The sequence below is a fragment of the Carcharhinus amblyrhynchos genome, chromosome 16, assembly GCF_965287045.1.
Source record: "Carcharhinus amblyrhynchos chromosome 16, sCarAmb.v2.hapA, whole genome shotgun sequence".
NCBI lineage: Eukaryota > Metazoa > Chordata > Chondrichthyes > Carcharhiniformes > Carcharhinidae > Carcharhinus > Carcharhinus amblyrhynchos.
Window position 1 is genome coordinate 42,512,494 of NC_137339.1, and position 20,737 is coordinate 42,533,230.

The 20,737-nt window shown below is 41.8% G+C and overlaps 1 protein-coding gene across 4 annotated transcripts in view; it reads left to right on the forward strand.

Annotated features, from left to right (window-relative positions):
- Positions 1-20,737, forward strand: part of znfx1 (zinc finger, NFX1-type containing 1) — a 51,272-nt gene that overhangs the window by 14,137 nt on the left and 16,398 nt on the right. For all 4 annotated transcript variants that reach the window (XM_080205022.1, XM_080205024.1, XM_080205023.1 and 1 more), the window contains exons 4-10: positions 1,793-1,924; positions 9,663-9,811; positions 9,901-10,044; positions 11,415-11,526; positions 15,486-15,718; positions 16,819-16,958; positions 19,286-19,440. In XM_080205022.1, coding sequence (XP_080061148.1) covers positions 1,793-1,924; positions 9,663-9,811; positions 9,901-10,044; positions 11,415-11,526; positions 15,486-15,718; positions 16,819-16,958; positions 19,286-19,440 — 1,065 coding nt within the window. The remainder of the gene's footprint in view (positions 1-1,792; positions 1,925-9,662; positions 9,812-9,900; positions 10,045-11,414; positions 11,527-15,485; positions 15,719-16,818; positions 16,959-19,285; positions 19,441-20,737) is intronic.

Here is a 20,737-nt window from a genome sequence, read left to right on the forward strand (position 1 = left end):
TGACAACAATCCCACCCTGACCCTATTCCATAACCTTCATTTACCCTGCTAACCCTCTTGACACTAGGGTCAACTTAGCATGGCCAATCAATCTAACCCACACATGTTTGTACTGTGGGAGGAAACCGGAGCAACTGGAGGAAACCCACACAGACATGGGGAGAATGTGCAAACCCCACATAGGCAGTGACCCAAGACCAGAAACAAATTTGGATCCCTGGTGCTATGAGGCAGCAATGCTAACCACTGTGTGACCATTTTGCCATTTTATAACTTATATTTATAACTTCTTTTAACATTTTATAACTTATTTTCATCTAATCTTATATCCTATTAATGTTGTTTTATTTAACTGTCTATTGTCTAATTCTAATACTGCCCCTGTCAATATGGGTAGCAGGAGAATCATTGAAATTCAACTGGAAGAGGCTAGCAAAGTATGTGGGATCAGTGGTAGGGCATCTTATTTTCCTCGGTCCAATGGGCACCTACATCTCAGACTGGAAATTCTGATGCCGTCTACAGTGGTAGAAATTGGTTGGACAATGCCCTGTTCAGTGCCCCCAACTTTAAGAATACTTGTGAGGTGAGAGGCATGGTACAATTTCAATTTGCCTGCCTGGATGGAGAAGGTATAGGGACAGTTAAAAAGGAGAGACTTCACTATTGATTCTGATCCCACTCCACAGGATGGTCACATCACAGTTTTTGGTGATGAATAATGGACCTTGCCTCAATCTGGTTGGATCCTCGTACGTGTACACTGGAGGGGGTCAGTATACCATGGTGTCCTTTTGACTGCTGTCTGAGCAGAATACCAACCAGCTGATTGAAAACTGCTCCAAAGACTGAACATGCAACATTAATGAAGTAATGAACTTTCTTCAATGGGACCAGAAGGAGCATGACTGCTTGAACATGTCACACAAGCAAAGTCTTGGCCTCTCCTGCTCTAGGCATCTCTTTCCCATCTTCCTGACCCTGAGATGCTGTTGAGAGCTGATATTTACCTTATAGCCAATGTGTGACCTCAAATCAAGTTTTAACCAACTGAATGCCAGCTAGCTGCTTAATTCTGCTTACTTCAGGCGGGTAGTTAATTGGCTCGATGTAAATGAAGCCCAAGAGTTTAAAATATAGCCCATGCCTAAAACTGATACTACAGTGTGGAATTGACGCTTGTCTTGCCTCCGCCTGTCTGAAAACCAGTTAAAACACTCCCCCATACTGCCATTGTAAACGACAGTTGATAGCTGGGTTGAAAGAGATCAGCATTGATACAGTGTGAAAATAATTCATAGCACCTTGTTTGACTTGTATGGGATATGGTGCCTCAGGATACATTGAGCAGAACAATGAAATCCAGAGAGTTTTGTTTAGGCACATTCAGATGGGAAAGGGGTATATTAATATGATTAATTCTGAAGCACCATATACAAATGACAGTATGTTTGCGCTGTGCTCGGATTGCTTGCAGTTTTGTGGCACACAGCAAATAAACATCCAAATTCAGCGCTAACATGTAGAATAAATCAGAAGAATGATTGTTCCAGTTTATTTTTCTAATTAGGCAGAGTAAACAAAAAGGCATCCCAGGTAAAGGACCCTAGGGGTCCTTTACAAAGTTATCCAAATTCACGTTAAGTCTTCTAATAAATGTTATATTTTAATGTATCTATATCTTCTGAAAAATCTTGTAGTAGGTAAATACAACACTGATGATATAGTCTGTAATAACCTTTAAAAGGTTTTCTTTAAACTTGGCTAAGCAATGCCAATTTATCATTTGTAGGAAAAACCTACGTCGGGTTAAAAATTGTGCAAACGCTGTTAAAGAATGAGTCAGTTTGGCAGCGACGGTTAAGAAAGTTTCCAATTCTGGTGGTGTGCTACACAAACCATGCACTAGACCAGTTCCTTGAAGGTAAGGTTTTGCCATCCATCTGTTTGACTTTTCTTAATATTAAGCATTGAAGTTTTATTCTAAGCTGTTAATTTGCTGACTATAAACTTTTCCATTTTGAATTGAGTTGCATTAATTAACTTGGACATTTAACCAAAATGTTGTTGATGCTGCCTAGTTGTATCTTTTTATAATAAACGTTAGGGAATAATTGTGCTGTAGCTCGTGATGTTAATGTTGTCCTTATTACAGTGTGTGTTTTATGTCTCAAATCTATTCAATACATTGTAGATAGTAAAAATAGTACAGGACATTGTCAATAGTAATAATATGTCAAAAGTAATTGCAAATGTATCCGAATGAAAGAGGAGCATGCTTCACTCATCATTTATCAGTTTAGGAGTGCCGAATGCATATACATTGCAATCAGCCTTGCATCAGTTACAAGCTTGAGACGTAAGACTGAAATTTTGCCACACAGTTGTGAGTGTGCAGTGAAGGGCGTGAGATGGAGAAGCAGCTTGTTCTAACTCCATCGTCAAATAGCATCTCACAAGACTCTGCTCTAGGGACAAGAACATTGAAACTTTATCTCAATTGCTTGTGTAATACAACTCCAATTAATGATATGATATGGTGAAATGAATCACTTGTCCAGACATATTTTGAGTATATCTCTACAAAGCAAATGATAACACTTCAAAAATAACCCATTGTATGTAATTGAGACATCCTGAGGAATTGTAAGCCATTTTAATCAATTTGAAGTTCTTTCTTTGACCATTTACTCACAAACACTTTTCTTGCCTGAATTTACCTCCCCCTCCCGAAAGATAGTAACTTTTTAAAAGTTTATTTATTAGTGTCACAAGTAGGCTTACATTAACAGTGCAATGTAAAAATCCCCAAGTCACCACACTCTGGCATCTGTTCAGATATACTAAGGAAGAATTTAGCTTGGTCAATGCACCCAATCAGCACATCTTTCAGACTGTGGGAGGAAACTGCAGTGCTTGGAAGAAACTCACAGAGATATGGAGAGAACATGCAGACTCCACACACAGTGACCCAAGCCAGGAATTGAACCGAGGTCACTGGCACTGTGAGGCAGCAGTGCTAACCACTGTGCCACCATAGGTACTAGTAATCACCCAGTAACTAATTATCTTCCCTGAGCCTGGAGAAAATGCTGGCAGCCTGTTTCCCCTTTGAGGGGAAAGAGTTCTGGATTGCACTCCCAATCCTATGTCAGCAGCACCTATTATTCAAACATATTCCACACCCTACTATAATAATTTATGCTTATGTAGAGATTCTTGGCTATTTTCTATAATCCTTACTCATTCTGTCAAGAATGTACATAATTTTGGGTAATTTATAATGGAGTGTGCTTATCTGCAAATCCTTTTAAATTATAAGCACATTTTTTTGAGTTTCTGATAAGGTTCTATTATTTAGAAAAGCCAGTAACCATCAAGGGAGTTATTTACGTAAATATAACATTTCCAGTAAAAATGCTCTGCAAGTTACTTAGTTTCATAGGGTTGCCAACTCTGGTTTGTTTTCCTAAACTTTTAATCACGTGGTTTTTGCTACTGTTTACACATGTTATTATATTTCCGTTGTGTGTGTGTAAATACACCAAGCCCTAAGATTTAAGGATACGTAATGTAGCAATAAAAGCTGTTTCGAAACTGTATCTACAGTCTCGAATGGAATATGAAATAAATAAATGCTATTGCCTCAACAAAATCATCGCTATCAAATCTTATAACTGAAGTTTTACCACCATTTTATAACTTTTTACAATATACAGCAAGTTATAAATAATAAATAAAACGAAAGTGAAACCTTTTTTAATTGACTGATTTCCCTCACCTCCAGTCCAGATGAAGCTGAGCCCTCAGAGGGAAATACCAATGCTGCATAACCCAAAGACACAACAAGTTACACAACAGACCTTGACACTGGCTGACAGGGACTCTCCTTCAGTCAGTTGTATTTTTCCCTCTCCTTCCCTTCCTCCCCCAATTTATATTTCCACCCCCTGCCCCATCCCTTCCCCCCCCCCCCACCCCCGCTCCTCCCCCTCCGTCCTCCGTGCTCTCCACCTAAGTTTGTGCATTTCTCTTCTATTCCTCTCTTTTTGGGGGATACGTTATCAGTTCATGTGAGGCAGGAACGTGGTGGAGGTGGGGTGTGCTGGTAAAATTGCAGGGAACTCTGGCTTCCTGATTATGATCTGACATGACAGGACTTTTCTGATGGCGGGAATGCTTATGGACAGACTGCCAGGTACAAGAATCCAATTTCAGTATGCAAAGGAGCAATTAAGGGCCATCTTACCAAGCCTACCAGAGGCTTTTATAAATTCATTTATGGGATGGGGCCATTAGTGGTTGGCCTTGAGAAGGTGTTGGTGAGCTGCCTTCTTGAACCACCGCAATCCTTGAGGTGAAGGCACACCCACAGTGTTGCTAAGGAGGGAGTTCCAAGATTTTCACACAACGAAAGTGAAGAAACTGATATATTTCCAAATCAAGGTGATATGTGACTTGGAGGAGAACATCCAGGTCGTGGTGTTCCCAGGTATCTGTTGCCATTGTCCTTCTAAGTGGTAGGTTTGGAAGGTATTGCTGAATTGGTAAGTTCCTGCAGTGCATCTTGTAGATGGCACTCAGTGGCCTATGCATCAGTGGTGATTAAAGTGAATTTTGTGAATGGTGTGCCAATCAAGCAGGCTGCTTTGTCCTGGATTGTGTCAAGCTTTTTGAGTGTTGTTGGAGCTGCACTCATGCAGGCAAGTGAAGAGTATTCCATCACACTCCTAACTTGTGTCTTGTAAATGGTGGATAGGGTCTGGAAGTCAGGAGGTGAGTTACCCACTGCACAGTTCCTAGTCTCTAACTTGCAGCCATAGTATTTATATGGCAAATCCACTTCAGATTCTGGTCAATGGTAATATCCAGGATGTTGATAATGAGGGATTCAGCGAGGGTACTGGCATTGAATCTCAAGAGATAATGTTTAGATCCTCTTTTGTTGGAGAGGTTCATTGCCTGGCACTTGCATGACATGAATGTTACTTGCCACTTTTCAGTCCAAGTCTGGATATTGTCCATGTCTTATTGGATTTGACATGGACTGCTTCAATATCTGAGGAGTTTTGAATTATGCCGAACATTGTGCAAGCAGCAAACATCCCCATTTCTGACCTGTTGATGAAGCAGCTGAAGATGGTTGAACACTATCCTGAGGAACTCCTGAATGTGGTCATCCTGTCAGTGGCAGTACAGGAGGGAAGATTTTTTAAAATCAAAAACGAGACTGATCACAGGCTAAGAAGGCAGTGGTCCCCAATGATTTACTACAGTAGTTACCCTTCCATCATTTAAAATTTTATTAAAGTGTAAGTGGTATTGGGGGGCGGGGGGGGCACTGTTCCTGGTAGTGCTGCTGAGTTGTCAGCCCTCAGATTGGTTGAGCAGCTCTCAAGAGTAGGGGGGAATCCCAGTGGCAACTTATTAATGAGCTGCTGCCAGTAAAATCGAAGAGGGAAGTCCTGCAAGCTAGCTGTGCGTGTTGCTGATGTCGGGACACCAATTAAATTGTTTAAATTCTGTCCCGTGTTTTTCTATCTATCTCTCTGTCTCCCTGCTTCCTTCCTTCAACCCCATGCCCCAGTTGTCCAGTTATCTGTCTCACATTTTGAAATGGTCCATGAATTTTCCTCAGTGAATAGCTACAAGCACGACAACAACAACTTGCATTTGCTATAGAATCTTTAACAGAGCAAAATGCCCCATGGTGTTTCACAGGAACATTATCAAACAAAATTTGACATCAAGTTACATAGGGAGATATTAGAATAAAGGTAAGATTAACGGAGTTTCTTAAAGGAGAGAGGCAGAGAAACAGAAGGGTGGGCCTTTCACAGCTTTGGGTCCAGACAGCTGAAGACATAGCTGCTAGTAATGCACTGAAGAATATCAGAGGTGCACAAGAGACAACAATTGGTTAAGTGTAGATGTCTTGAAGGATTAGCACTAGAGAAGATTACAGAAATAGAACAAAGAACAACCCAGCACGGGAAACAGGCCCTTCGGCCCAACGAGCCCGCACCGCCGCATCACCCTACACCTATTCTACCCTGCATGTCTACGAATGGAACCCCTAACTTAGCCAGATGCAGGGGAGAATAGTGTCAATTTGGTAAAACCAATCAGCCTAAGAGCACATCTTTGGGGTGTGGGAGGAAACCGGAGCGCCCGGAGGAAACCCACGCAACCACAGGGAGAATGCGCAAACTCCCACAGACACAGGCCCAAATCCATGTATCTGCACAGCTAGCAGTGCTAGTCACCGAGCTGTTGCGGCGCCCGTCTACCGGTCCAGGATCAAGCACACACACCGACACGAAGTACTAGGCCACTCCCGGAACTTCCAAGAGCAGCCCACGCACGACCCACCGTGTGCATGCCCCTCATTTGACACGAGGTGGACCTCCACCTGCGGAATAAAAAGACAAAAACGTTAATCTTACAAGCCTGCTTTTCCGGTGTCTCCCGAGGTTCGAACCTTATTTAATAGCCCCTACCATAACCCCCCATCTTCGTTTCATTCATGTGTCTATCTAACTGAACCTTAAACGAGTCCAACGTTCCTGCCTCCACCACCCTACTCGGTAGCGCGTTCCACACCCCCACAACTCTCTGCGTAAAGAACCTTCCTCTCACTTCCAAATTATACCTCCCCCCCCTCACCCTTAAATCATGACCTCTCGTGTTTGTGCCCAGTCTAGGGAGCAGTCTCTCACTATTAACTCTATCTATTCCCTTCAGTATCTTATATACCTCTATCATGTCCCCCCTCAATCTCCATCTTTCCAAGGAGAAAAGTCCCAGTTTCTCTAACCTTTGCCTTTGGGGAGAAGTGATGTCCAGGAGTGTTTGGAAAACAAGGATGAGGATTTTAAATGGAGACCAGGAGCTAATGCAGGTCAGTGAGCAGAAGGATTTTGGTGAATGGAATGGCGCAAGTTAGGATATTGATGGCACAGATTGTGATGAGTTAAAGTTTATAGAGGACATAAAATTGAAACTGGTCAGGAATGTGTTGGAAATGTCAAGTCTGAAGGTAACAAAGGCAGGAATGGGAGCTTCTGCTGTGGGTACGGAGTCAGGCAATGTTATCTAGATCGACTTGGGTTTCATTTTGGGTCAAGTATGACATGTGGCTCCAAAAGGTCAGCTTCCACCTCAATGTCCAGGGAGATGGATAGAGTTGGTAGCTACGTAATGGTGTATGTGACAGGCCTTTTGGCACTTAGTTGGAAAAAACATCTGCTGCTCTAGAATTGGATATGTGATCAAGAGCATGATAAATTAGAGAGAGTGGAGGGCTTGAGAGAAATGTGATGGTGAGATAGAGCCGGCTGTTGTCAGTCTGTATGTGGAACCTGATAATATTTATAGTTGATGTTACTAAAGGGCAGCATTTGGATAAAAAACAGGAGGGGGTCAAAATGGAATCTTTGGAGCCCTGCCAAGGAAGGGAAGTCAATGCAGGTGATTCTTTTTTTAATGACTGGTTAATGACGAATTAACCGAGGTGAAAGTAGTCCCACCCCCTGTTAGACCACGGAGGAGACATTAGACAAAGACAAGTGGAGAAATATATGTCAGAACTCTACAGCTCCGCCCAACCCAGGAATCGGAGTGGGCAAAGGGTGCACAGTGCTAAGGTCTGTTGACCTAGGGTGGGATTTTCTGGTCTCGATTCAAGTGAGGCCGTAACATCCCATCCATATTTTGAGAGAGTCAGAGTCACAGGCTGTCATTTCTGATAAAGGCTGTTTCAGTGCTATTTATATAGATATGATATTTCTAAGTTGAAAGTTTACAAAATTTTTAAAATCCATCTTGTAGCCAGCGCTGAGAGCAAAGTTATGGATTGAAGCCAAACCAGTCAGGCTGCTCTGTAAAACATCACCTGTCACAAGATCAGACAGCAGGAGTCCAACAAGATTGTGTTAAGGTGACACATTTTATTCCGAAAGCAGGAAGGAATTGTTGTCGGACACCTTCACTCAGGGGCAGTGACTGACTTTAATTGACCAACTAACTAATTGACAAGGAATGACAAGTCAACCCTCAATTTTCTGTCCAGAGATTCCTGAAATCAGTTAATAAGAAAAGATGGCTTGATGCAGTAACAAAAACAGTGTGATGTATTTTGTTCTTTCTGTTTTGGGAGGGATTGAAATGAAACTAAAGAAGTGTGAGATTTACTTTAAGGGATTGTAGCTTTAGTTGTTGACTGCAAAATAACACAATTTAATGATTTATATATGGCCTCATCTGAATAAGGTGTAGAAGCTTGCAGAAGTGTAACTGAGTTTATGATTTACAGTTTGTATAACAAGGGCGTCACATTTTTACTCAGATGGCTTATAATTTGATATAAAGCAGATTCGGTGAACTCCAGTTTGTGAAGAACATACCCTACCTAAAGGTTTTGACATATTTGCTTTCAATACTCTCAAAAACAGTCAGCAACCATTTGACACAAAATGCACCTATTTGATTTGGGGGCCCCCATCTCAGGTTATAAATTCTCCCTGCAACTCCCCCCACCCTCATCTCCCCCAGCATCAGGGTGTAAGCTCTTTGTCTCCCCTCAGTCTCAGATCCTATATTCTCCCCATCCCTCACCTTTAGTCTCAGGGCCTACATTTTCTACTCTCAGAAATCTCAGGATCTAAACTCTCTCTCTGTCTCTCTCTTCCCCCTGCAGTCTCCAAATAAACTACGCCCCACCGCACCTCCCCCCCCCCCCCCCCACCCACCTCTACCCAACGCACACAACCCTCTGCACCTTGGCTCTGGTCTCCTAATTCTTTCTCCACCCCACCCTTCCACTCTCCAAATTCTTTCTCTCCCCACAGCACAGCGTCCACTCGGTCTCTCCCTCTCTCCAACTCCAGTTTCTAAATTTTCTCATCCCTACGTGACTAAAGTGACCTTTGAGTGCAGAAAATGTAAAATGACAGCTAAATACTTGCTTTTGAGCATAGTTGGTGTCAAACGAGTGCAAATGAATGCTGTTGAATGCAATGATGTCAAAATTTTCCGCAGGGATGTGTTTGCAAAAATGAACTTTTGTTGCTGCTGAACCCAAGGGAATGTTTAGATTAGACCTAAGATTTGCAATATCTGTTGTTTTTAATTTTGAAAATGGTACAGAAAAACTATACACCGTATGATTACAAACCTAAATTTAATGAAGAGATAACATAAATGAGGAAATATAAACTTGGTCTTCGTTCCATTATCCAGCCCCCAAATCAGTGGGATATTGGGAACAAAGGCAACATAATTGGGCAATGTGGTTTACTGTCTCATTTTTACTTCAACATTATTTTTTCTCCTTTCATCTTGTGGCTTTTTAGATCTCGGCACAGGTGAACACCTAAAAAAAAAGACAGTTTCTTCTTAGTTTTGAAACTTTAAAAGGTCCCATTTTTCAGGTAATACTGTAGCAGTCAATGTATCACTGTCAGAATATTACAGCAGCCTGTGGTGGGCACTTGCCCCTGGCCAGTAGGGATCCTACAGGAAGCCTGCTGGGCCTGACAAAGCAGCTCCACCCTGGAAAGTGTATCAGGATGGCGTACGTCTTGCCCTGATCCTCCTCTGGGTGGAAGTGGAGAATCCAGGGAATTATAAAGTTAATGTATGTGTGTCTTTTTCATGTTCAGGAATCTATGGATTTTTGCACACTGGCCTGGTTAGGGTGGGTGGAAGGAGTAACAGTGAATTACTGAAAAGGTTCACCCTGAAGGAACTGAGGAACAGCAGAGATTTCAGAAGAAAACTTCCCCAACACCTGCGAGGCGCCTATTTTGAAGTAAGATTGTACTCTAATGCTGAAATCTCATGATTTGGAATCAGTATTAGCAAAACTCACTGAGTTATTGTAAACTGTAATCAATATAGGTGACCAACCAGATGAGGGAGTCAGAGCAGAAGATTCGGGCAGCAGCACAGCACTTGGAGTGCACGACACAAGGGGTTCTTCATGAGCAGTACTTAGAGAAATACATCTCTGCAATGCATTGGAACAGCCTGCAGAATGGACTGGTATGATGGCACAAGTAACCCCCACCCCTCTGCAACTACATGCCACCATTTTCTCCCTTCTGATCAGTACAGGGTCTTTTTAATACTGTTTTAGGTAAAATAATACCTCAGAATGTTAGTGAGTTAAAATACAGTGTGATTTTTATTTCAAAACTCTGGCATACATTCCAGAATTTTGGGAGAAGCTATCAGACTTCGCATAGAACGCAAACACAAGTGGGTATTTATACGTTATGAGCTCCAGCAGGAATCACGATTCAAAGTTCCAATTCCTGCCAGACCTCCAGTTCTTCCTTACTGGGTCATGATGCAGCCCCAGAATTAATCAGGAATTACAGTCCTGCAGTCAGGACACAAGAATCCCTTCTACAGCAGTACCGGCATCCCTGTCTTTGAAGTTAATTGTGCAATCGTGGCTGTCCCAGCAGGACTCTTCCTGTTAAAAGCTGGTATCGTGATCTGCCATCAGCAGCTGTCAAAAGTCGGTATCATAAACTACCAATTGTGTAACGAAATATAACTAACACAAATAGGTAAGATTTGCAAAGTCTACAAAATATCAGTCACATTAAACTATCTGTCTTTATAAAAATGAGAGTTAAAGCATGTAAGACACGAACAAATAATGGATTACCAGGCTTCTCCCAAAATTCTGGAATAAGACGCCAGAGTTTTGTAATAAAAACCACTGTATTTTGACTCACTGTCTCAGAGGTATTATTTTACCTACAACAATACATTGATGAAATGTGGTTCTAAATGCTAGCAGTTCTTCTGCCGCTGGAATTCTACCGCCCTACCTGCTGTGGGAATTGGAGCGGGGCGTACAGTGGGAACGTCCATTGACGTCGGGTGGGACTTTCTGGTCTCGGATTGAGCAAGGTCGCAAAATCCCGCCCTGTGTTTTGAACAATTGGACAATCTTCAGATGAGCCTAGTATTTTAACATTGGCATTTTAATTAGAACTATCAACATTAAACCAGTACATTTCATGTATCTTCTAGCGGAGGTCACTGGTTGGCATCAGGAACAGACATACTGAGCTATGGTTTCCCTTTCTACTCTATGGACCTGATAGCTAATTTTTATAAATCCCTGCTATTTGCATTGGTGTATTTGTGTGTTAATTGATTAACTTTAATGTGCAATTTAAAGTTGGAGTATGATAAACTGTGCTTTATCTGTTGTTGGTCTAAGGTTATTCTGTGTTATCAGGATGTGCTAACACAGTTAAAGTCTGACACTATTACTTGTTTGAAATGGTTGTTTGAGGTTTTATAAAAACTGCATGTCAGGTATGGTGCTCAGACATGAAGTTGATGTTGGAGAATGCTTGATCGTCTCACTGAATATTTTAATGTTTCTATAGATGTTTAATGATTATGGAGGAAGGTTTTCATTAATCTTGGAGTGGCTGGGCCTTGGGTTCATGAGCGTGACTACAATTCCTGGAGCAGATCCTCAGAACATGGAAAATGCAGGTAAAGGCTGCCACTACATTCAGAATTTCTTTTTAATTATTTACTAGATTGTTACTAAATCACAAACAGTATCACCCTCCATTACTTCCATTGACAGTTCCTCTTTTCAACAGTATTGTTAAGTACTTTACATAATCCCCTTTATTTGGAAAGGCTGAAGAATCTGGGTTGCAAACTTATTGTCAACTTTGATCCTGTCACTCTTAAAGCGCCTGTCAGAATACATCATTAGTTGTGGTGAATTATTCTGCGAACATTTTGTCTGCTATCCCTTAATTGGATGTTTCTTCTGATGAGATTTTCAGAAAAACCCCAAACATCTGTAATAAAAACCTAAGTTCCATCTCGGTCTCAAAATCTAGATCGATTACGGATAAGATTGTGGCTAAATTCCTCACCGACTTTGTGATCTTGTTGCCTCTGCAATACCTAAAGTCATGACTTTCCTTGGTAGGAAGTCCAGATCTACCCCTAATTGGAAGGACTTCAATTCTTCTTGGCCAGGACCAAGCTGACAGTCAGCTCACTCCTACAATGTAATGTTTTACTTTTCCAGGTACACTACTGAACCTCACCAAGACATTGGGAGTCCTTTTCCCAATTTTCATAGAATCCTCAATTTTCATAGAATCCCTTCAGTGAAGAAGGAGCCATTCATGCCATCGAGTCTGCACTGACCACAATCCCATCAGGCCCTATCCCCTTAACCCTACATATTTACCCTGCAAATCTCCCTTATGTGAGAGTCAATTTAGCATGGCCAATCAGCCTAACCTGCACATCTTTAGAGGGTGGGAGGAAACTGGAGCACCCAGAGGAAACCCACACAGAAATGGGGAGAAGATGCAGACTCCGCACAGACAGTGATCCAAGCCAGGAATTGAACCTGGGTCTCTGGCCCTGTGAGACAGCAGTGCTAACCATTATGCCACTGTGCCGCCCTTAACAGACTTGCTTTATTCTTGACATCAAGATTTGGACTAATTAAGTGAGTTTGGGTATCATATGGTAACTTGGATTAAGGATTGGTTAGTGGACAGAAAACAAGAGATGAGGAATGAACTGCTCATTTTTGAGTTGGTAGGCTGTTAAGGGTGGGATGCTGCAAAAATAATTGCTTGGGCCTCAGTTATTTGTAGTCCATGTCAAAGGCTTAGTTGAGGGGATTGAGTGTAATATATTCAAGTTTGCTGATGATACAAAAGTAGGTGAAAATGTAAGGTGTGAGGAGGACACTAAAAGACTGCAAAAGGACAGTTTAAGTGAATGTGCAAGAATGTGGCAGATTGGGTGGAATGTGCAATTATCCACTTCGGCAGGAAGAATAGAAGAGCAAAATATATTGCAACTAGTAAGTGTTGTTGTGAAGAGGGATTTAGATGTCCTTGTACATGAATCTTGTTTGTAGCCTTGGTCTTATCTTTGACCCCGAGATCAGGGTCCAATCATATATCTGTTCCATTACCAAGATTGCCTGTTTCTACCTTTTATAACATTTGCTGACTCTGACCTTACTGCTGAAACCTTTAACTATGCCTTTGTTACCTCTAGACTGGACTATTCTTTACTCATGACCAGCTTCCTCATTTATTGTCAGTAAACCTGATGTCATTCAAAATTCTGCTGCCCATGTCCTAACTCGCATCAAGTCTCACTCACCCATCATCCCTGAACTCGCTGGGCTGCATTGGCACCTGGTCAAGCAAGACCTCGATTTAAAGATTCTTACCATTGTTCTCAAATTTCTCCGTGGCCTTTCCCCTCCTTGTCTTTGTGATCTCCTCCAACCTTACATTTTTCCGAGCTTTCTCTGCAATTCTGGCTTCAGGAACGTTCCTGCTTTTTATTCACTCCAACATTAGCAGCAGTGCCTTCAACTGATTGCGCCCTAAGCTCTAGAATTCCTTCCCAAAACCTTCCCACCTCTCTTTATTTCTTTCTTAAATTTTCCTTAAAACTAAATTTTGGTCACCTGCTCAAAAATCTCTTTATTGAGTCACAATGGCTACAATGCAGAAGGAGGATTTTCAGCCTGCCATATCCATGCCGGCTTTCTGCATGGCAATTCAACCTACTCCAATTCCTTCACCTTTCTCCTGTAGCCCTGAAAGATTTTGTCTTCCGGTAATCATCCAATTCCCTTTTGAAAGTCACAACTGTATCTGCTTCCAACATGCACTCAAGCACTGCACTCCAAATCCTAACGACTCACCATCTAAAACAAAGATTTTCTTCACCCTGCCTGTCGTAGGTTCATTTCACAATCACCTATATCAGTGTCTTATGGAGCTTGACCCTTCTGCTAATGGGATCAGCCTCTACCTACTGTGTCTCAACCCTTCATGATTTTGAATAGCTCTATCAAATCTCCTCTCTACCTTCCTTTCTCCAAGGATAACCATGATGTGGAGATGTTAGCATTTAACTGGGATGGGCACAGTAAGAAGTCTCACCGCCAGGTTAAAGTTCAACAGGTTGATTTGGTAGCATGAGTTTTTAGAGCACTGCTTCTGATCCTGATGAAGGGGCAGCGTTCTGAAAGATCATGCTACCAAATAAACCTGTTGGACTTTAATCTGGTTTTGTGAGACTTCTTATTCTGTCCAAGGGTAACAGCCTCAATGTCTCAAATCTACCCATGAATTTGAAGTGCACAATCTCCAGAACCATTTTCTTAAATCTTTTCTGCACCACCTCTAATGTCTTTACCTCCTTGCTCTGACTTGGCATCAAACTTATGTTTGATAAAATCTGTGAAGTGCCTCAGAATGTTTTATTACATTAAAGGTGTTACCTAAATGCAAGTTGGTTTTGTTTGTTGTTTAATCACAGAATGTTAATAAGCAGACACATTAAAGAATCAGGAAAGTGAATGTTACATTAGACTTTATTGCCAGGTGGATGGAGTTTAAAGTAAGGACATTTTGCTGCATTATAGGGCATTAGAGAGGCCCCACCTGGAGCACTGTTTAAAGTTTTGGCCTCCTTACCAAAGAATGGATGTATTTTCCTTAGAGGGCTGCAAAATAGATGGTCCTGTGCAATGAGAATGAGGAGATTGGACCTCTAGTCTGTGGAGTTTAAAAGAATGAGAAATGTTCTCACTGAATCATATAATTTCCTGAGATGGCTCCACAGGGTGGATGTTGAGAGATTCTTTTCCCCTGGCTGGAAAGATTGGAAATCAGGGCAACACTTTCAGGATAAGGGATTGGTCATTTCAAACTGAGATGAGGAAAATTTCCTTCGTTCAGAGTCTTTGGAACTTTCACCTATAGAGGGCTGTGGATACTCAATCATTGAATATATTCAGTGCAGACATTGTTAGATTTTTTTGAGCACTAAGAGAATCAAGGAATGCGGGATAAAAGCATATAAGGTCCAGTAGCATCAGTGGAGAGAGAAACAGTTAATGCTTCAAGTCCATATGACTCTTTAGAAGAAGACTCTTCTCTGAAGAAGTCACATGAACTCAAAATGTTAGCACTGTTCTCTCTCCACAGATGTGGCCAGTTCTGTTGAGATTTCCAGCATTTTCTCTTTTTATTTCAGATTTCCAGCATCTGCAGTATTTTTGTTTTATTCATGGAACATGGGCGTCGCTGGCTGGCCAGCATTTATTGTCCATCCCTAGTTGCCCCTGAGAAGGTGGTGGTGAGTTGTCTTCTTGAAACGCTGCAGTCGACATGCTGTGGGTTGACTGTCAATGCTGTTAGGGAGGGAATTCCAGGATTTTGACCCAGTGACTGAGAAGGAACAGCGATATATTTCCAAGTCAGGATGGTGAGTGGCTTTGAGGGGGACTTTGCTTTTATTCAAAGGATATAAGGATCAAGAAGGAAAGTAGAGTTGAGATAGAAGATCAATATAATCTTTTTGAATAATGGAGCAAACTCAAGAGGTCATATGGCCTTCTCCTGTTCCTCATTTTAAATCTTTTTGCTTCTTTCTTTCTAAAGGTGAAATGCAAGAGGAAGTGGAGGATGAAGATGTAGAGGATGAGTTGATTCAAATCTCCGAGGAAGCAGAGCTTATCCAGAGAGAGAGAATGATTGATGATGATGAGCCAAAAATGAGGACTAAGAAGAAACAAGATGCCGATCTCAATGAACTGGCAAACACATTGTTAGCAATGAACCTTAACAAGCAAGGATCTCAGAGAGCACAGCAACAGGAGGAAGGTGGCTGGCAGGTAAAGGTTCTGAAATTTTAAAGAACCACTGCCATTATTAATTAGATTCTTCTAACTAAAGTTATCAAAAAATGGGACAGGATTTAATACTCCCTTGCTGGTGCATTTGAAGGTGGAAGCATGTTGAATCCAACAGGAGGCTTTCCTGCTGCCACCCTTAATTACAGTAGTGGCTAGGTGGCCTGAGGCAGTCCCTTACAGTAGTGAACAAATTGAGGCCATTAAGCAGACAAAATTAATTCCCACCAACAACCTTGTTCTACTGCTGCCTGCATTTAACTAGTGCCAAATGGTCAACCCAGCAGGTTTCCCTGTGAGGTTCAATGGCTGGCAGTGGGGAGCGTCCCTTTTAAAATGGTCCCTGGGCCCTTCGGAGGACCCCCAAAATATAATTCCCTTAGATTTCCCCCATCACCATAGACTCTCAAACTGCTGCCTCCACTCACTTCACCTGCCCCCAAATACCTACAGAGTTCCAATCCATCTTACCTCATCATCTGGCTGCAGTACCAGCAGTGGCCACTGCTCCCTCTGGCGCTACTATTATAGGAAGAGCTGTTGGCCTCTTGTTTGGGTGGTAGCTGTCTAAGATGAGACTTCTTTTCCCCAGGGGGATGAAAAACCCACTTCCAGCCTATTAACTGCTATGCTGCACAATGATTGTGGCATCTGTTCTACTCCTGGGCAGGCTCTTCCCCAAGAATGGGGACCACGCAAGCCATGTTATTCAACCCAAGAAATCCTGAGTCCTGATGTTGTCAACGATTGCTGTTGACACATTAGTACAAACTTGCCTGAGTACACCATGGCAGTAGATAACCTTGCCTGTCATCAGTGCAAGTTGGAAATGGGCGTGCTGTGGATGGAAGTTGGTGGGCAGTCTGTCTGTGATTTTATATGCAGGGTTGGATTTGATTCAGTGTCACCAGCACACACTTTGAAAACAGGCCATTGTAGAAGCGTTGGATCACATTTGTAGTTATTTTAAAAATTGATGAAGTATCTCCGCTACGTTGCCAGATGTCACTTATATTTTAAAATATCTCTTTTGTATGGTCATTTGGCCCTATGTTTAGCACAATATTCCTGTTTTTAAACAGGTACAACGCAACGAAAGAAAGAAAATGAAACAGAAGGCACAGGCAGAATTGCGGAAGAGTGGCGCGATGACTGCAGCAGAGGAGAGGGGGATTTTCAATATTTGGATGCTTTCCCTCAAAGACAGATGGCGCCTGTACAGGTCAGAGTCACACGCTCCTCTTTGATTTCCCTCTGTATTTCCTGTTTCAGTTGCCGTCCTTATTGACGCTGAACTCTTTGAGATTGTGATTTTTCTGTGATGTTTCTGCCATTTCTGTGAGCCATCCAGAAAGGTAGGAGGAGGACTTGTGCTGCAGTTAGTAATGTCCCTGCCTTTGAGTTCTGGGTTCGAGTCCCACCCAGGATATGATGGCCAAGAAAGGTGTGTTTGTAACGTAACCAAACGGGTTGAGCATCAACCTGCAAATCTTTCCAAATATGCCAATAGCTGATGGTGAGAGTGAGAGAGAATCCTGGTCAGTAATGCTTGATGTGGAGAAGGGTCCATCAAGCCTCTGGTGTCAGCTTAACGACCTGTTCCAGGAATTACTAGATATGGAAATAGACAAAAGACTGCCTTAGTGCACCACTTGGTGCAGGAAGAGAATTGAATTGGAATCCAGACAAGTACCTCCACAACACCCCATTGGGATTCTATATGGTTTCTTTTTTGTTTAATACTTGAAATTTATTTTTGTTTGATTTTGCTGTCAGAGAACTGAAGCTTGCAATTTCTGTAATGAGTGGTTAAGATTCAAAATTTGAAATTCGTGATATTGATGGAAAAACAACATTGAAACTTTGCATGATGTTCTTGACCTATGCTCATTAGTGAAAACAGTGTTATTAGTTTGGTGCCATAAGTTAATTTGATAGAAATTAATGTTTTAATTAAGTGGTTCTTGAAAGGTTCTTTTTATTCCTTTTAAGTTCAAAGGTTTTTGTACGTGATGAGATGCAACATGCTTTCATGTGTAATTGATGGGAATCTGATTTTAGAACTTGCCAACAGCACATTGAAACATAGGGATCCAAGGAACTCCCTTCCCAGAGAATTAAGATCTTGATAAAGGAGATGGAGGTGGACCTTTTCTTGGTCTAGTTTGGCAGACGCAGAAATCCCAGGCACAGGAGCAGCCAAAAATGTAGGTTTGGGCAGAGAAGCAACCTCAGATAGGATAAGAGCAGACTTCTGTAAATTATCCAGACAAACTTTAGCTCCAGTGGCCAGTAATTAGAATTGTACTTGAATTTCCACCGTGTCATTCACTTAGAATCATAGAATCCATATAGTGCAGAAGGAGGCCATTCAGCTACCAAGCCTGCACAGACTTTCTGACAACAATCAAACCCAGGCCCAATTCCTGTAACCCCACATATTTACCCAACTAACGTACACATCTTGATACTCTAAGGAGCAATTTAGCATGATCAATCCACCTAACCTGCATGCCTTTGGACTGTAGGAGGAAACCAGAGCACTCAGAGGAAACCCATGTAGACACGGGGAGATCAAGCAAACTCCACATAGACTGTCACCCAAGGCTGGAATTGAGCTCAGGTCCCTGGCGCAGTGAGGCAGCAGTACTAACCACTGTGCTACCATGCCGTCCTACTCCTTATTCCAGCATTGTATTGTGGGATTGTGATGTAAGGTGGAGTGTGTATTTGTTTGAGAGAACCTCCAGCAAATGTTGACATTTCCTCCCAGAAGAGGAAATACTGGCAATTTTGGTTTGCTTTGGAAAATTTCCCCATAATGTTTTCAATATTTTTGAACCTATGATTATTCCAATAGTGCAAACATATGAATTAGCAGCAGGGGGAGGCCATTTGGCTCCTTAAGCCTGTTCTGCCATTCAATAAGATCATGGCTGATCTAGCTGTAACTTTAACTCCATATTCCTGCTTCCCCCCAAAAACCTTTCACCTTCTTATTTATTAAGAATATATTTGCTCTGCCTTAAAAATATTCAAAGACTCTGCTTTCACCACCTTTAGAGGAAGAGAGTTCAAGAGACACCTTTCTGAGAGAAAACATTTCTCATCTCTGTCCTTAATAAGTGACCCCTGCTTCTAGATTCTTCCATAAGAGGAAACATCCTCTCCACATCCACCCTCAATTGTTTTTGATCAATTTGCCTCTTACTTTTCTAAACTCCAATGAATATGATACTAACCTCTCCAATCTTTCCTCATAAGAAAACTCTCCAATTCAGTTAGTCTAGTAAACCTTCTCTGAACTGCTTGTAATGTATTTACATATTTTCTTAAACAAGGAGATGAGTAATGTACACAGTGCTCCAGATGTGATCTCACCAGTGCCCTGTACAACTGAAGCAGGACCTCCCTACTTTTGTAATCAATTCTCCTCACAATAAAGGTTAACATTCTGTTAGCTTTCCTAGTTACTTGCTGTACCTGCATGTGAACCTTTTGCGAATTAAGGGTGAATTATAGCAATAATAATTCTTTTGAAAATTCTAGGTTGTGGTTGTCCATGTATCAGACAGATGTCCGGCGGCGGATAATTCAACATGAACAGCTCTACCAAGCAGCAGCTGATAGACTGGCAGAGCTGAGGCTGCAAGAAGACCTCTGGGTTCTGAAGGAAGCCAAAGTTGTTGGCATGACAACCACAGGTTTGATGTGTTTAAATTTACTACCTGTACTTAATGCAGATTATATAACGTTAACGTCAAAATGGTCAGGCATTTGCTTTAACAGCCTGTGTGTGGAGCTGGGTGAGGATGCAAGAAGGTCATTTCCTTAATGACTTGCATGTAACAGAAATGTAAACTCGTTCTTTATGAGGAGCTTTATGGTTTCGGTGAATAGTTTGCAGAAAACTTTCGTGGTGCACTTAGCAAGGAGGCCAAGGGTCATGTTCTCTTTCAAGATTCCATCTGAACTGGTAGAGAATGAGACACAGTCCAGCAGTGAAGCCTATTCTCTCATTTTCCAACTTGGATTTCACTGTGCTCCCCATATCGGCATCACTGCTGGCTGCATCTTCCACATCTGCAATCCTATCAGATTTTCTTCATGTCCATCTCAGTTACTGTTGTTTCCTGGGCCCACCGTGTAGAACGTGGTGGTAGTGTGAATAATGATCATGAGGTTCCCCCAGTGGATGGAGAGGGCCTTGCAAGTGACCTTCTCTCCCTTTCACATAACCCTCATTTACCTTTTGTACAGTCAAATCTCTTCTGAGGCCTAGAAGGGTGCCATTTCCCTGATCTCCCACACACTTCTGCTTTCCGTTTATCTCTCCTGGATTTTGTGACCAGACGTTGGAAGGCTTCCTTTTGGCGGCAACAGTTCTGTCAGGAGCCTACTGTGACAATCAAATAACCTCCCAACTGAGAGAAATGAGTCAGGGTTGAGGTCAAGTTGGGTGGAACTCTAGCCGAAAGAATAAAATCCAGCCTGATGAGTCAGATACATTCCACACAATGTTGCTGGTAAACAGCCTCAAACCTTTTACCTTCCTATTTTGGTTTGCATAGCTGCATATTTGGCACATGCCAATTGAATTTACCATTGCTTGACTATATCTATATGGATTTCAAAAACAAGGTAATTATTGCACCTTGTTGACAGCCTATATCCACATGTTGCACAGCAGATCAATAGTGTATCTACTTTTACATTGGGGTGGACATTGCAGCTTAAGGTCCCCGAAACGATTGTGAAATTCCTGTCTATTGTAAAGCTTAAGTAGATTTTTCCCAGTCATTGCAAAGAAAAATGAGCCAGAAAGCATAAAAGATATGAAATAAAAACATAATATGCTGTTCAAATATGTCTAAAATTCAGTAGATATGCAGGTTAGGAGGATTGACCATTCTGCTACAAAAAAATCTTATCTAAAGTTTCAGTTCGATGATCTATCATCAGAGCCGGAATCCTGATGAAAGGTCACAGGACTAAAATGTT